This window comes from Alosa sapidissima, chromosome 23 (assembly GCF_018492685.1).
Source record: "Alosa sapidissima isolate fAloSap1 chromosome 23, fAloSap1.pri, whole genome shotgun sequence".
Lineage (NCBI taxonomy): Eukaryota > Metazoa > Chordata > Actinopteri > Clupeiformes > Clupeidae > Alosa > Alosa sapidissima.
In genome coordinates, this window is record NC_055979.1 from 29,062,405 (window position 1) to 29,080,550 (window position 18,146).

The following is an 18,146-nucleotide window of genomic DNA, read 5'->3' on the forward strand; positions in this document are numbered from 1 at the left end:
AGCTTCAGAGAGAGAGAGAGAGAGAAAGGGAGAGTGTGTGTGTGTGTGCTCTCACTGCAAACAGCCACCAAGTACACGCCTTTCGTCATGTGAGGTCATGTGTCGTGTGATTGTGTGTTTGGGTGGGTATGTGTGGATTTATCCTCACCTCACCACAAGTCTGGTGGAGCTGCAGATTTAAATATATATATATATACAGCTCTAGAAAAAATGAAGAGTCCACTGCACCTTTTTACTGATGTCATCCTGCGGTTACTGAGTGGCATTAGAATGAATTGATGGTCATGTTAAAAATGACGAGATCAAATTCAAATATGAGCATCAACTCATTTGAATGTCACTCAGCAACTGTAGGATGACATCAGAAAAATGTGCAGCAGACAGGACGAAAAAATGCACTGAGATTTCGTACGGTCATCATCCACTACTTTGAGATTTGGTACAGTTATCTCCACTACTTTGAGATTTGGTACAGTTATCTCCACTACTTTGAGATTTGGTACAGTTATCTCCACTACTTTGAGATTTGGTACAGTTATCTCCACTACTTTGAGATTTGGTACAGTTATCTCCACTACTTTGAGATTTGGTACAGTTATCTCCACTACTTTGAGATTTGGTACAGTTATCTCCACTACTTTGAGATTTGGTACAGTTATCTCCACTACTTTGAGATTTGGTACAGTTATCTCCACTACTTTGAGATTTGGTACAGTTATCTCCACTACTTTGAGAGCTTGGCACAGTTATCTCCACTACTTTGAGAGCTTGGCACAGTTATCTCCACTACTTTGAGAGCTTGGCACAGTTATCTCCACTACTTTGAGAGCTTGGTACAGTTATCTCCACTACTTTGAGAGCTTGGCACAGTTATCTCCACTACTTTGAGATTTGGTACAGTTATCTCCACTACTTTGAGAGCTTGGCACAGTTATCTCCACTACTTTGAGATTTGGTACAGTTATCTCCACTACTTTGAGATTTGGTACAGTTATCTCCACTACTTTGAGAGCTTGGTACAGTTATCTCCACTACTTTGAGAGCTTGGCACAGTTATCTCCACTACTTTGAGAGCTTGGTACAGTTATCTCCACTACTTTGAGAGCTTGGCACAATGCTGAAAAGATAGTAGGGGGTCCGTACACATTTACTTTGTCCTCTCCTTTAAGGAACAACCCTTGTTTACTTTGTCCTCTCCTTTAAGAAACAACCCTTGTTTACTTTGTCCTCTCCTTTTGTCATGAGCATTCTCTCTCCCTGGCAACAACCTTAATTGATTCAACTCTCTGCCACTCTGCTCACTCTCTCTCTACTCTGCCTAACGAGCTCCACCTGGCTCCGCCCTGCTCTGCTCTTGTTACCTGGCCAGCTGAGCTGCATTTCCTACTCACCATCCTCACCTTGCCCCACTCTGCTCTAATTACTCTGCCAGCTGCACTGCATTTCTCCACTAACCTCTCCCAGTATATAAAGCCCTGTTTTTCAGCCAAGCCCTGTCAGATCGTCTTCAAACCTGGACCAGTAACCTGCCTGCCTGTCTACTCTCTGACTCCTACCTGTGATTCGGATCCTTTCTTGACTGCCTCCCTGTTCTACTGCCCCGGTTATCCCGACCTGCCTTCCGGATCTTCTCGATTACTCTCCGATCTTCAGCCCCCCCGGTAACTCGAATCTGCCTTCTGTCTCTCACCACGTTTAGTGCCTAGCCCTGGTCTGTACTACTGCCTGCTGTTCACCTTGCTGTTGTGTGTGGGTTCCCCTGAGCCCCGAGAACCCCTGACACCCCTGGCACTCCTAGCACCCCTGGAACCGGAACCTCCAAGACCTCACGTTTCTCTCACTCCTCTTCCCCCCTGAACCCTTCAATAAAAAGACTCTGAATTTGAACTTGCGCTCTTGGGTCGTCTTCTGTCCGTGACAGAACGATCTGACCATCATGGACCCAGCGCACTCCCTGACCACTATGGAGGAAGAGCCCGAGATGACTGCCCTACAGCGACTGGAACGCACTGAGGGAGACATCAATCGGATGGCTGGCGACATCGCTTCCCTTCTCCAGCAGCAACAGCAACAGCTTCAACAGCAGCAGCAACAGTTCCAACTGCAGCAACAACTGCTAGCCCAAGCCCTGCAACTACTCTCAAACCCAGCTACTCCACCTGCACCCACCCCTGGTTCTTCTGTTCCTGTACCACCGGCAGTGCTGCCACCAGATCCCCACACTCCTGAACCAAAGATTGGGAACCCGGAACGTTTCGATGGAAACCAAAAGCAAGTAAGACCATTCTTGAGCAGCTGCCGAATCCAGTTCACACTACAGCCCAGGACCTTCTCAACGGAGGGAGCCAAGGTGGGGTATGTCATCACCCATCTCACCGGCCGAGCTCGGTTGTGGGGAACGGCGGAATTTGACCGGCAAACCCCAGCCTGTGCCTCCTTCAGTGCCTTTGAGGAGGAGATGTTAAAGGTCTTTGATCTAGGCTCGCCAACAGCCGAAGCGTCACAAGCTCTGCTCACCATCCGTCAGGGCAATCGGACAGTGGCAGACTTCTCCATTGACTTTCGTACCCTGGCCAGTCAAAGCTCGTTTAACTCAGAGGCACTGGTGCAAGCCTTCCTCCACAGCTTGGCGGACTATATCAAAGACGAGCTTGTTTCTCATGACCCGCCCTCAACGCTTGATGCCGCCATTGACCTTGCCGTCCGCATTGACCGCCGTATACAGACCCGGAGGAGGGAGAAGGGGCGTCTCAGTCAACCTGCCATCCGCACTCGGGTCGATACCTCCTCTGTCCAGCCCCTGCCTGTCAAGTCCCAAGGCCAACTCAATCAGCCTGAGGCCATGGAGATTGGCCGTGCCTCTCTGACTCCCGAGGAGCGTCGGCGCCGTCTAACCTCCAACCTTTGCCTCTACTGTGGTGGTGAAAATCACCATGGTCGCCACCCGTCCGGCAAAAGCCGCAGCTCACCAGGTGTAGGGGAGATCCGGGTGAGCTCAACAAGTCTTCAGTCTCCCTCCATTCGAAAACCCCTGCTTCATCTCCGCCTTCAGCTTTCCGACACGACTCATACGTTGGCCGCCCTTGTGGATTCTGGAGCCGAAGCAAACATCATGGACCCTGAGCTTGCACGGCGACTGGACGTGAACCATCATCAACTGGCACAACCCATTCCTGTACGAGCCCTGGATGGACATCATCTGGGCACGGTCACTCACATCTCAGCCCCTGTGACAATTCTGCTGTCAGGAAACCACCAAGAGTCCATCCAGTTTCACCTCCTACACTCACCTGGCCAACCACTCATTCTCGGATACCCGTGGCTCCGTCAGCACAACCCCCACATCGACTGGGAGACAGGAACAGTCCGTTCGTGGGGAAGGAGTTGTCACCAGACCTGTTTAAGGGGGGCCACCCTGCCCGTTCATCGGGAAATATCTAGCGCTACCCCCGACATATCCAATGTTCCGACCTGTTACCACAGCCTGAAAGAGGTGTTCAACAAATCCAAGGCGACATCTCTACCCCCACACAGACCCTATGACTGCGCGATTGATCTCCTGCCTGGCACAGCACCTCCCAAGGGTCGTCTGTATTCACTGTCAGCCCCGGAAAGAAAGGCCATGGAAGACTACATTAATGGCTCTCTTGCCGCCGGGATAATCAGACCGTCTTCTTCCCCCGCAGGAGCGGGATTCTTCTTCGTCGGTAAGAAGGACGGTTCTCTTCGTCCATGCATAGATTACCGGGGTCTGAACGACATCACGGTTAAGAATCGCTACCCACTGCCCTTACTTTCGTCTGCCTTCGAACTGCTGCAGGGAGCCACCGTATTCACGAAGCTGGACCTTCGCAATGCCTACCATCTGGTGCGGGTGAGAGAGGGAGACGAGTGGAAGACTGCGTTCAACACACCAACCGGCCACTATGAATACCTCGTCATGCCATTTGGCCTCACCAATGCCCCAGCAGTTTTTCAAGCCCTAGTGAATGATATCCTCAGGGACATGCTAAATACATTCGTTTTTGTGTACCTTGACGATATTTTAATATTCTCAAAGACTCTGTCAGAACACACGCACCATGTCCAGTTGGTCCTGCGCCGCCTGCTGGAGAACTCTCTTTTCGTGAAGGCAGAGAAGTGCGAGTTCCATGCCAAGACCGTTTCATTCCTGGGGTATGTGATCAACGAGGGCAGCATTCAGATGGATCTCACGAAGGTGTCGGCTGTCACGTCCTGGCCAGTCCCTGAGTCTCGGAAAAAGTTGCAACAGTTCCTGGGCTTTGCGAACTTCTATAGGAGGTTCATCCGAAACTATAGCACAGTGGCTGCACCACTCACGGCGCTAACCAGCACTAAACAGCCGTACCAATGGACAGCAGCTGCTGATAAGGCCTTCCATAGCCTCAAGACACGTTTCACTGGACTTTGTTACGGGTCTTCCGCCCTCTGACGGACACACAGTCATCCTTACCATTGTTGACCGCTTTAGTAAGATGACTCACTTCGTGCCTCTTCCTAAACTACCCTCTGCTAAGGAGACCGCCCAGGTGGTCCTGGAACATGTGTTTCGTATCCATGGCCTACCCCAGGATATAGTGTCAGACCGGGGGCCGCAATTCTCAGCAACCTTTTGGAAGGAGTTCTGTCATCTCCTTGGGGCCACCGCCAGCCTATCGTCTGGATTCCACCCGCAGTCAAATGGCCAAACTGAACGCATGAACCAGGAGCTGGAGAAGGCACTGAGGTGCGTGGCCTCCCAAGATCCCCGGGCCTGGGCTCAACACCTGCTCTGGGTGGAATATGCCCATAATTCACTCACCAGTTCCGCCACCGGGCTCTCCCCCTTTCAGTGTGTCTACGGGTATCAACCCCCACTGTTTGCCAGCCAGGAAGCGGATGCCACCTGTCCGTCTGCTCTTGCGTATGCCCGCCGCTGCCGCCGCACTTGGGCCCAGGCTCGCACTATGCTCCTGAAGTCAGGAACCAGCTACGCCGTCGGTGCCAACCGACGGAGGGCCCCAGCACCTACTTACCGGGTTGGTCAGAAGGTCTGGCTGTCTGCCCGGGATCTGCCGCTGCGGGTTGAATCACGAAAGCTGGCCCCTCGCTTCATTGGTCCTTTTCCTGTGCAGAAAGTCATCAGTCCAACGGCGGTTCGGCTTCAGTTGCCCACTTCCATGCGGGTCCATCCCACCTTCCACGTCTCCAAGGTCAAGCCGGTCCATGAAAGTCCCCTGGTCCCTGCGGCTCCGCCGCCGCCTCCTCCGCGCCTCTTAGATGGCGGTCCTGTCTTCACCGTCCGGCGGCTGCTCCGCTCTAGGCGACGGGGTAGGGGTCTCCAGTACCTCGTTGACTGGGAGGGATATGGTCCGGAGGAGAGGACCTGGATCCCGGCCAGGAGGATAGTGGACCGGACCCTCATCACTGACTTCCACCGACTACATCCTGATCAGCCTGCAATCCGTAGGGGCCGTCCCAGAGGGGTCCCTAGCCGTCCTGCCCGCCCGGCTTCCTGTCCTGTGCCTGACCCTGATCCTGTCTCAGTACCTGTCCTGTCTCCCGACCGTGACCCTCCAGCTCCTTCTGAGGATGGGGATGCTCACTCGGACCGCTCGGAGGAGTTCTGACCCGCCGCCTGCTCCCCTCCACCCTCCCGGCATGATGTTGTTCTTGGGACTTCTGGGGCCGTCCCTTAGGGGGGGGGTCCTGTCATGAGCATTCTCTCTCCCTGGCAACAACCTTAATTGATTCAACTCTCTGCCACTCTGCTCACTCTCTCTCTACTCTGCCTAACGAGCTCCACCTGGCTCCGCCCTGCTCTGCTCTTGTTACCTGGCCAGCTGAGCTGCATTTCCTACTCACCATCCTCACCTTGCCCCACTCTGCTCTAATTACTCTGCCAGCTGCACTGCATTTCTCCACTAACCTCTCCCAGTATATAAAGCCCTGTTTTTCAGCCAAGCCCTGTCAGATCGTCTTCAAACCTGGACCAGTAACCTGCCTGCCTGTCTACTCTCTGACTCCTACCTGTGATTCGGATCCTTTCTTGACTGCCTCCCTGTTCTACTGCCCCGGTTATCCCGACCTGCCTTCCGGATCTTCTCGATTACTCTCCGATCTTCAGCCCCCCCGGTAACTCGAATCTGCCTTCTGTCTCTCACCACGTTTAGTGCCTAGCCCTGGTCTGTACTACTGCCTGCTGTTCACCTTGCTGTTGTGTGTGGGTTCCCCTGAGCCCCGAGAACCCCTGACACCCCTGGCACTCCTAGCACCCCTGGAACCGGAACCTCCAAGACCTCACGTTTCTCTCACTCCTCTTCCCCCCTGAACCCTTCAATAAAAAGACTCTGAATTTGAACTTGCGCTCTTGGGTCGTCTTCTGTCCGTGACACCTTTAACTCATTGAATGCCAAGCTGTTTTCGGGAGCTTTGTCCTAGAGTGCCAGCAATCTAGACCATTGTTGATGATTTTTGTACAGCCACAGCATATTCTGTGTTATAGCTATGAACACATACAATGGCTCGATTAAAAGGTGAGACTTTAAGCTCTCGGTGGGTGCAAACCTTGTATTTCTACACGCCTCTGTTCCTGAGAAATCCCAAGCTAAACAGTGGCTAGTTTTCATCAAAATCGCTGTTTTTTTCTAGAAATAGAGATATAACGTCTTTCATGAAATATGAAGTGTTGCCTGTTACTTACTTGTGTATCAGCAAAACCTGGCGAGACTGCCACCTAGTAATAGACCCACGAAAATGGCCTGGTTTTGACCTGACGTGCATGCGTCACTGATTCGACCCAAAGCGGCAACAGAGTTATGATAAAATGTCCAGATAAAATGTCCAGATTGTGCGTTTTCATGAGTTTTCGATCGTCATATATTTCATTTCATTTTTTCATCACAGAGTTCACAAAAAATCACATATAAGGTGTGTTAGAGTGTCTAGTTTCGTAATAAAAAAAAAAAGCTAAAAACGTAATATTACATTTTTGGCACTCAACGCATGGGAAGGAAAAACGTAATATTACGTTTTTGGCACTTTGTTTACTTTGTCATCTCCTTTATGAAACAACCCTTGTTTGTTGTCAGGTGGCCGACCTTTTACTCCTCCCACTTGGTCGTCCAAAGGCATTCATGGACTTGCGCCAATGGTACACTGCGCTCATTCCAAGATATTCAAGCTCAGTATGGATCTCCAGGCTTTTCCTGTTTCCTGTATCTCCAGCTAAGGTCAGTGATGTGGGCAATGGGCATATGGGGGCATATCATCCCCTGTCCACTCATGTTACCCCAACAATGGTTCTCGAGGCCTGGCCACAAAGCTATATAATCTATCAGTAAGCTCCATGAAATCACTGCCTATTATGTCAATATGGGAAAGGGAGCTGAGATTGATGGGTGTTCAGCCCGATTGGGAAAACATATGGACTAACTTAGGCTTACCGCTGACATCAAAATGTTTAGCACATCAATTAATCCACTATATGGTAATCCATAGAGCCTATGCAACACCTTATAGACGTTTTAAAATGAATCTCTCCCAGAGCCCACACTGCACTCTATGGGCCCATAGAGTGCAGTGTGGGCTCATAGAGTGCCGTGTGGGCTCATAGAGTGCAGTGTGGGCTCATAGAGTGCATAGAGTGCCGTGTGGGCTCATAGAGTGCCGTGTGGGCTCATAGAGTGCAGTGTGGGCTCATATAGTGCAGTGTGGGCTCATAGAGTGCCGTGTGGGCTCATAGAGTGCCGTGTGGGCTCATAGAGTGCAGTGTGGGCCCATAGAGTGCAGTGTGGGCTCTGGGAGAGATTCATCTGTTGTTCCTCGTTGGTGGAACACACTGCCAGTTCCTACAAGGGCAGGGACATCCTTTTCCACGTTCAAAAAACTCCTGAAGACCCAGCTCTTTAGAGAACATCTACTCTCATAGCAACACTTACAACAAGTCTTACTGATCCTAGCACTCACCAGCCGTTTTAAACTGACAAGTAACTGTTAAAATACAGCACTCACCGACGCACTTATTCTTACTGTACTCTAATGTGTTTTTTTTTAAACTGTCCTAAAATTGTGAGAATTGTTCTAAAACTTACTGTTTACCATGTTGTTAGTCGCTTTGGTTAAAAAGCGTCAGCCAAATGTAATGTAATGTAATATGAGCCTTATGAGCCCACACTGCACTCTATGAGCCCACACGCCACTCTATGAGCCCACACTGCACTCTATGAGCCCACACGGCACTCTATGCACTCTATGAGCCCACACTGCACTCTATGAGCCCACACGGCACTCTATGCACTCTATGAGCCCACACTGCACTATATGAGCCCTATGAGCCCACACTGCACTCTATGAGCCCACACGGCACTCTATGCACTCTATGAGCCCACACTGCACTCTATGAGCCCACACGGCACTATGAGCCCACACTGCACTCTATGAGCCCACACGGCACTCTATGAGCCCACACTGCACTCTATGAGCCCTATGAGCCCACACGGCACTCTATGAGCCCACACTGCACTCTATGAGCCCACAAGGCACTCTATGATCCCACACTGCACTCTATGCCAAAACTCCACGGGCACCTTTCTTCACATGTTTTGGGACTGTTCCACTGTATCCGCTATATTCAGGAAGTATGCTATTCATATACTGTCATATGCTGCCAAAAGTTTGGCATTTGCAGGCTTTACTGCTGCCAAAAAAATCAATCTTTCAGTTGTGGTTAAAACCAGATACAAACCTCAAATGTTGTTGCTTAATTTTGCAGCATTAGAAGAGATTACTGCTAGACTGAATAAAGCTATCTTATGCACAATAAATGCATGGAAGGGACTCTACCAATGAATCTATTACAAACACTCTGATCTGCCCTTTTGTTTATTTACATTGTAAATAAACATTGTGGACATTGTGTAAAAAGAAAATAAAAACAGAATGTGATAACATACAAGTTGTATAAATCCATATTTAGCAGGAAAAAGAACATAGACAACATATCAAATGTTGAAAATGGACTATTTCATGAAAAATATATGTTCATTTTGAATTTGATGCCAGCAACATGTTGCTGAACATCTTCATTAAACAAAATGTATGGGGTATTAGTCATCCATTATTTATCCATTCCATGCACCTAATTTGACAAATCTGGAATGACATTGCCTGGATGGCAATATATGTTGCTCAAAACCTGTATACATCATTCAGAATTGATTGTGTTTTGCCAAATGTGCAAGATGCCCATGCTGTAGGCACTAATGCACCTCCACACAATCATATATGTTGGGTTTCGAACTGAGCACTAAAACAAGTTTGATAGGTTGAATACGCCCTCTCCTCTTTGGCCCAGATGAGTCCATGATTTCCAAAAAGAATGGCAAATTTTGATTGGTCTAACCACAGGACCTTTTTCCATGTTACCTCAGTCCATTTTAAACTAACTCAGACCCAGATAAGACGGTGGTATTTTCTGTACCATGTCTCGATACAATTTTGGCTGTTACAATTTTGACTGCAGCTTTTGAATTGAGTATCAAATTGTGCACATAGACAATGGTTATCAGAGGCTGTCCTGAGCCCATACAGTGACAGGTCTGGAAACAGGTCTGGTGTTGATGCAGTGCCATCTGAGATCCAAAAGACCACAGCCATCCAATTTGTTTTTTAGCTCTTTCCCTTGTTTGAAAAGATTTCTCTGGATTCTCTGAATGTTTTAATAATATTATGTCCTGTAGAAGATGAACTCCCAAAATACTTCACAATTATATGTTAAGAAGCATTAAAATTACATTATTTCATCATTTGTGCATGCAGGTTTATACAGAGTGATGAATACCCTTACATCTTTACTTCTAAGAGACCCTGCCTCTCTGGGATGCTCTTTTTCATACACAATAGTGTTGCCCTAATTAGTTGTGAAACATTCTTCCTTTTGTTTTCTTTATCGTTGCACAACTTTTTCAGCATTTTGTTACCTCTGTCCCAACCTCTTTTGAACCATGTTGCTAGTATCAAATACTAGCCTGGGTGCCAGGCCGAACTTAGTCCCACCCACAACATTTGAGGTCGGGAAGTTCGGTCTGGCATTGCTCGATTGTGGAGCAACTATGCTCGCCCTAGATCGGGCAGACCAATCAAATCGGGCTTTACAATGATGGAGCGGTGAGCAACAGTTCCTGGTCTATCACGTTATCTGAGCACGCTTAGATTAGGCCTATGTTTGAAACAAAAAGCTGTGGCTAGAAGGAGACATGGCTTTTAAGACCCCATATGGAAAATGCATATTATTTAATGAGGTTTTATCACTGAAAACTATTTTTCCTGAAAACTTTGGCCAAAGTTGAGATGTGGGAAAACTCGTGGTTTCACTTTCATCAAGGGAAAACAGCGTGTTGCATTGCGACATGTTCCCTCATTCGTTTGAAATCTCTGATTGACCACCTGTTCGAGGGATTTGCGACAGCCTTTCCCAGCTGTTTAACATGTTTGTAGCATATCAGTGTTCAACAGAATTATTTTTAAAAACGGAGGGGATATAGGCTATCAGTTTTTTCCTAATAGCCTACCCTACTAGGTATCTCTTAGATTTCGCTGATGAGGAGTTATTGACGGCACAATAACTTTTACAAAAGACCAGAAAACAATGTTAAAGGGGTGGTTCAGGATTTTGGACATAAGACCTTATTTCCAAGTAAGCAAGTGTGATATTCAGTGGAGACCGTTTTCAGCACGTTTCATCCAGTCGTTCTAATTGCAGAGTTCGCAGGTGCTAGGCTAGCGCAAGTCAACGGTATGTGCTAGCCTGCCACTAAAAACAGTCTTACCCACTCCAAAGTACACCTGAGGCAAATTCCAGACAATCGATGTAAATGTCTGTGTTGATAGAATAGTGTAAGAAATACAACTACCCTCGCATCGCGTTGCAATAGTTATACTTTGGTCCCTAAAGTTGTTAGTAGTCATTTTGCAACTCAGCGGCGGACTGATATTACCAAGGCTACTACTAGGTATCCCCATTGGAGTGCGCTTTACTGTTTACTTTTCGGCGCAGTACTACTAACCGGAGCAAGTATATTTCCGCCACTGCTAAGAAACTAGTCCCTCAAAATGTAATGCGATCGTTGAAATGCAAGGATAGAATAACGTTAGAAATAACACTGTCAATACAGACATTTACATCGATAGTCTGGCGTTATAATTTATTTGCCTCGGGTGTACTTTGGAGTGGGTAAGACTGTCTTTAGTGGCAGGCTAGCACATACTGTTGACTTGCGCTAGCCTAGCACCTGCGAACTCTGCAATTAGAAGGACTGGATGAAACGTGTTGAAAACGGTCTCCACTGATAAATATCACACTTGCTTACTTGGAAATGAGGTCCTATGTCCAAAATCCTGAACCACCCCTTTAAGGCATTTGTGGAGAAGAAGGATGGTTCGTGTGTTTTCTTCCTACACCTCACGGTAAGCTATTTCGTTGGTCTGATTGGTTAGGTCTATCCAATTGAGTGCAGAGGCATTCCCCCCCTGTATCGGTTGAAACACGCCCCATAATTACGTCCCAATGGAGCAGTATTATACTCATATTCTGACTAGAATTGAGTATGGCTACGTCAGGCTACATTAATACTGTATTTTCCATGAAATAGTCAAATGTGTCATTTTCAACATATGATATGTATATTTGATATGTTACATATTTGATATGTCTGTGTCCTTTTGCAACTAAATATGAGTTTAAGAGATTTGCAGATTATTACATTCTGTTTTTATTCACATTTTACACAACTTCCCAACTTTTTCTGTTTTGAGGTTGTATATATTGTGGTTTTATACTATTTATTGGATGAGCTGCGTGTGTTTGTGTTTATGTGTGGGTAGGGGAGTGTGTGTGTGTGTGGGGGGGGGGGGGGGGGGGGGGGTGGCATGTGTGTGTATGCTTGGGTAACGCCATAATCACAAAAAATTAAAAAATATGCAATGGTCTCTTAAATTTCTCCAGAGCTGTTTATATTGTAGAGAGAGAGGGGGAGAGACAGAGGGAGAGAGAGAGGGAGAGACAGAGGGAGAGAGAGGGAGAGAGAGAGGGGGGAGAGAGAGATGGAGGGAGAGAGAGGAGAGAGAGAGAGGGAGAGAGAGATGGAGAGAGAGAGAGCCCTCACCCCAAGTCTGTGGTGGAGCCGAGGAAGGAAGCGATGCAGTAGTCGGCAGAGGCCACAGTGTAGGGCGGCCTCACATCAGCCTCATTCCAGTATATGTCTTTAGTCATGGGAGGCAGGTTCATATGCATCTCATCCACAGCCATTAGAGATACCTGATATGTGCACACACACACACACACACACACACACACACACACACACACACAGACACACACACACACACACACACACACACACACACCACACACACACACACACACACACACATAAATACATACAGGCCCACAAAAAAATAGACACATACACACATAGACATAGAAACATACAGTTTGATTAACGTGTATACTTAGTTATGTAGAACTATTATCAAGATTGTCACTATTATCAAGAAGACTAAAGCACTGAAGCCAACCTGTAGATTTCTGTCAATGCACCAGTTGGTCTCAAAGTCGTCATCATCCTCTCCAAAAGGATTGATGAGTTGCTCTGCCACCTAGAGGCCAGTCACAGATATTAATGAAATATTCCTACAGTTATTTAGTTCTCATTCAGTATTGGATGAGATGTGTTTTTTTTTCTTCCCGCTCTCTGGACAAACACACATCCTCAAATCAAAGATTTTAGAGCGGAGCACTCTAGATAGCTTTCAGTATGCTTCATTCAGGAATCGGCAACACAACCAGTACCAGTTGCTAATGAATAGAATTTGTTGGTACCCTTAAAGATTATTGAAAGAATAATTAATTTCTTCCTTTAAAGTGAAATTCATAGCAATATTCTCATAGCTGCATGCCCTTTTATGTCATAAAGCCAAGAATGTTTCAAAAGGATTGTTTGTTGTTTATTTTAAGTAGATATTCTAAAATGGTGCTCCTAAAAGATTAAAACGTATTGGAATATAGTGATGTTGAAAGCAAACTATTACACCTCAATTAGTATTATAGAAAGTGGTTGAATAACGCTTGGCCCCGAAAGTGGAAATTTTCACTTCATCAGTTATTTTGCCTATAATCGCAGAATTACATTAGCATGTTGTGGTGTCTGGTCGCTAGTCTCTTCTGTATGTGAAATACATTAGCATGTTGTGGTGTCTGGTCGCTAGTCTCTTCTGTATGTGAATTACATTAGCATGTTGTGGTGTCTGGTCGCTAGTCTCTTCTGTATGTGGATGGGGCTTTAAAGGTCAAAAGGTCAAACCTTGAGCCAGCCGGAGTAGAAGAAGAACTGCAGCAAGGTGAAGATGGGCACGTAGAGGTCAAGGTCATGACCTGGATAACCTTGGCTGGAGTCGAGGAACTGACGTCCAATAAGGCAGGCCACGAAGAATGTGTACACTGCTAACGTCACAACCTGAAGACAGACAGAGAAAGAATGAGAGAGAGAGAGAGAGAGAGAGAGAGAGAATGAGTTGACATGGACAAGTGGATATTTGCCTGAGAAGCTGTTGAAGAACACATTAAAGTTAAGTATTTTTCATCCCAAAAACTCTCGAAGACTCCCCCAATGTCAATTAGACAGAGAGAATCAAATAGTTTAGGTCATGTTTTCACATCTGTGTCCACCATGTAGCATTTTAGTTCAGTGTGTAATGCACTGAACACCTTTTCATTTATGCCAATTATTTGTGCCACTCTTTTATCCATAGTATACCAAGATAAGCTACGAAATCTTTTTCTATGATTATTCCTCTTCATCTAAATATGTGTGCTCAATAACGTGTTAAGACAACTTTACAGCCATAATGAAATGTTATCTACTCTGTACACCCTCATGTATATGGCAGTGTGCAGTGTTTCCCCTACAATGTGTTCATCAGCAGCGCAGCGCCGCTCCTGGAATTCAAGCGCCACTGCTAAGTTGCCTAATTAAAAACAAAATAGACGCAAGTGAACTTCAGGAATAGCTGCTGTTCGTTCAGGTTTCATGTCAACAAATAATAGTAGGCTAACGTTGGCGCAGTCAGGGGGGCCTATTGCACAAAACTAGGAAAGGGATTAAGCCGGGATATCTTGGTTATCCTGGCTCAATTCATCCATGATCCAGTTGCACAAAAGCTGGATAGGGGGCAGCAGGATATGTTATGGTATAAATCACCATGACGATTTATTCTGTGGAGCTAGCCTGTGGGGTGTACTACGAATCTCGATTAGTGGGTTAGCGAGGTATGTTGCGCTCAAAGCCAGGCTATGCTGTGACACGAAAGTGGATCTGTTTTAGTGTCGCTATATCACCATGGTATCTTATGCTGTCAACCAAACCTGAGGGGTATTCCATCAACCTCGCTAATGAAGGCGGCGCTTAACAGAAATAGCCTGGCTTGAACTAGCGTAGACTTTCACTTGGGGCTGAAGCCGTTCCATTAAGTTAGCGGCATCTTGGCCTTGTTTATTCAAGCGAGGTTTAGTTCAGCTTCATCTCTGCTCGTGCACGAGGTAGAACAGTAGACCAGAACAGTAGAGAAAAGAGGATATATGTCGTAAAATTAAGACAATACTAGACGATTTCTGTTCGATTTGGCAAGCGCCATCTACAGGATTTTCATCGAAAGTCATCAAATTTAACATCGAGAGAACAAAATAGATTGCCTACAGAAATTGGAACAAATGAACAAAACGAGTGAATGAATAAATAGTATAAACTCAAAACAACTCATGGATATGCATATGGATATTCAAAACTATCTATAGCTTACGTTCTTAGATTAAAAGAGTTCACTCCAAATTATTGTCTAGGTGTAGGTGGTCATAAAATAAATTAGTATCAACATAATAGCCCATACATGGGCAACATACGGCCCGCGGGCCACATTCGGCCCGTGGGCTTTCCCTGACCGTAAGGTCCGTGAAAGAACAATACTCAAGAGCCTAGCATAGAGATAATGCATGCAAATCAATATCGTTGTTTTTATTTTGAAATTGCTATTTGTACGCCCATACATTTGTGCGTGGATGCGATGTAAACACCCTCACTGATGTGCTGGTGAATAGAATTTATGCTTCTGCATCGACACAATGCAGTTGCCTTTATGTCGGCGTAAACCTTTCAAAGTTTTGTGTCTCTTATGTCTGCGTCGCTCACCACCGCAAAGGTTGTTAGAACAAACTCTTACTGCTGCTCGTTGGCGATATGAAGTGTTCATTTCAAAACGTTACTGGCAGATAGACCGTTTACAATCGGATAACCCCGTAATTGTAACCAAAATATGTCTGAGTAGCCTGGCTAGCGCCACCACTTCTCTCTGGGAACCAAACGTTCATTTTCTCGTATTTGAAAAAAATGCCCAGATCCGTTTATTGGGTGCCACGAATGTCTATCAAATGCGTCTGTGCATAGCTCATCATCGTCTTGCTTTCCCCCCTGTTCTGTGATTGGTTCCCTATCTCAGGCGAAAATTTGCTCCATGGTCTCCAGGCTGCCTTAGCAGCGTGAATCAAATCGCGCGCAAGGCAGCATGGGAACACCCAGGCTAATGTCTGAGTTTATTTGCAAAGCTTATGTTAGCGAACTAGTATGATGCTACTACCCACAGGTTGCTTGAAGCAGCCGGCTCAACACACAGAGCGAGTTGACCAATCACAGTTATGTGCATAAAGTTGAAGCAAAAACATAGCCTACATTTTTAAAATAGTTTTCTTTGTGCATGTTGATTAACTAATGAATTAATAACTAATTAACATTTTCGTATTCTAATTCTGCATAAAGTTAATTTAATGATGGTAATGATTTAATGATGAAATATTGCTGAGTGTTGATGAAATGGTGGCACAGGCCTATCGGTTGTACTGACTCCTTCACATTTTCATGACCTAGCCTAATTATATAGATATTGTAGTACTTTTTTATATCAGTCTTTGAAAACTGAAAAAAAATGTCAATGTCAAAAAAATCATTTTCGAGAATGAGGATTAAATACTGGACATAGATATTTGAATATTGCTAAATATATATAATATAAAACCATATGATTTACTTAATGTTATACAAGAACAGAATAGAATTGAACAGAATTGAGTTCGGTATTTTGGGTCCGGCCCTCCTCAACAGTCCCAGTTTGTCATGTGGCCCCTTGGGGAAATTAGTTGCCCACCCCTGTAATAGCCTATTGTCTCCCATAAATCCCAAAGTGTTTGAAATAAAATAATCTGAAATGCAATGGCTTTCAATTCAATGTATGCCTAGTATTTAATCTGTGTAGCACAAAGTTGATTGGACATTCATGAACAATCGTCGACACATGAAGCAGTTTTAACTAGAAATGCAATTCCAAGGAATTACCAGTGCATGAAAATGCTAAAGTTGTGATGTAAAATATCATGTATAGTTAAAACAGATAATACAGAGATGGTTACTACGGTGATGCTAGGATAGACATGGTGGTTGCATAGCTTAATAAAAGTTGATAGTTTAAAAGTAGACTGTTTAAAAGCTGAATGTAGATAGTTTAAAAGTTGTTGATAGACAGTAGATAGTTTAAAAGTTGTTGATAGACAGCTAGTTTAATAGATAGTTTAATGATAGTTTAAAAGTAGACCGTTTAAAAGTTGAAGGTAAATAGTTTAAAAGTTGTTGACAGACTGGAAGTTGAATGAATGTTGATATTCAAATAGTTTAATGGCTGTGTATAGGTAGATATTTGACGATAACTGAAAGTTGGAATGGCTCTAATGTTTGCTAGCAGTTATGCTAAGATTTGTAAATCTGCTAACCATGCTACTTAGCTAATGTTTTATAGTAGTGCTAGCAATGCTAACATGCTAACCATGCTACTTAGCTAACTTAACTAACATTTTCTAGCAGTTTTGCTAAACATTTTCTAGCAGTTTTGCTAAACATGCTAACTATGTTAGCAATGCTAACATGCTAACTATGTTAACCATGTGACTTAGTTAACCAAGCTTATCATTTTTAATAGTTATGCTAACTATGCTAACTAGCATGTTAACTATGTTAACCATGTTACTTAGCTAACTTAGCTAATCATTTTTAGTACTTATGCTAACTATGTTAACTAGCATGCTAACATGTTAGCATGCTAACTATGCTAACCATGTTACTTAGCTAACCTAGCTAATCATTTTTAGCAGTCTTGCTAAAAATGCTAACTAACATGCTAGCATGTTAACTATGCTAACCATGTTACTTAGCTAACCTAGCTAATCATTTTTAGTAGTTTTGCTAAAAATGCTAACTAGCATGCTAACATGCTAGCATGCTAACTATGCTAACCATGTGACTTAGCTAACCTAGCTAATCATTTTTAGCAGTTTTGCTAAAAATGTTAGCAATGCTAACATGCTAACTTTGCTAACCATGCTAACTAGCTACAGTGGGTAGGAGTCATAGTTAATGAAAAGTGTTGACAGTTGATGACAAGTTAAAAGTTGTTGATAGACAGCTAGTGAATGTATATAGTTTATAAGTTTAAAAGTTGAATGTAGATAGTTTAAAAGTTGTTGATAGAAAGCTAGTTTAATAGATAGATAGTTTAATGATAGTTTAAAAGTAGACCGTTTAAAAGTTGAATGTAAAAAGTTCAGTAGTTTAATGGGTTACATTGTTTAACAGTGGATTATTGTAGTGAGGACTTTTATTTTGAAACAGTTTTGGGCAGAGGAAACAGTTGAATAGGATGTGTAGTCTTAATTGACCCAGATTGTATGCTTAAAGCCTGAGGCTGCAGGTGGCCTGAACACCTGCCATAGGATTCTAATTGCTTAACGGCCATATTATGATGTCACAATCGGCAATGTTAAGTCTATGGGGATTTTTAAAAAGTTGAAAAGTCATACCAACCCGTATCTGTTTGAAGACCTACGTTACAAAGTTTGAATGAAGTTTCTAAATTAAACTGTTCAAGGGAAATTGCGTACGGAAAAAGTGGTAAGCGGAATAATAATAATAAGAAGTTGCCTAGGAAGAACAGTACAGGGCATTTTCATGCACTGTAATTATTAGCTGCCTAGGCTACAGAATTATCCTTTG

At 44.7% G+C, this 18,146-nt stretch overlaps 1 protein-coding gene across 1 annotated transcript in view; it reads right to left on the reverse strand.

The window, feature by feature from the left end:
• The window catches only part of LOC121698593 (bestrophin-3-like), a 34,858-nt gene that overhangs the window by 3,396 nt on the left and 13,316 nt on the right, over positions 1-18,146 (reverse strand). The window contains exons 6-8 of the mRNA XM_042080828.1: positions 13,362-13,514; positions 12,577-12,657; positions 12,165-12,316 (exon numbers count right to left, since the gene is read on the reverse strand). Of these exons, the coding sequence (XP_041936762.1) occupies positions 12,165-12,316; positions 12,577-12,657; positions 13,362-13,514 (386 nt within the window). The remainder of the gene's footprint in view (positions 1-12,164; positions 12,317-12,576; positions 12,658-13,361; positions 13,515-18,146) is intronic.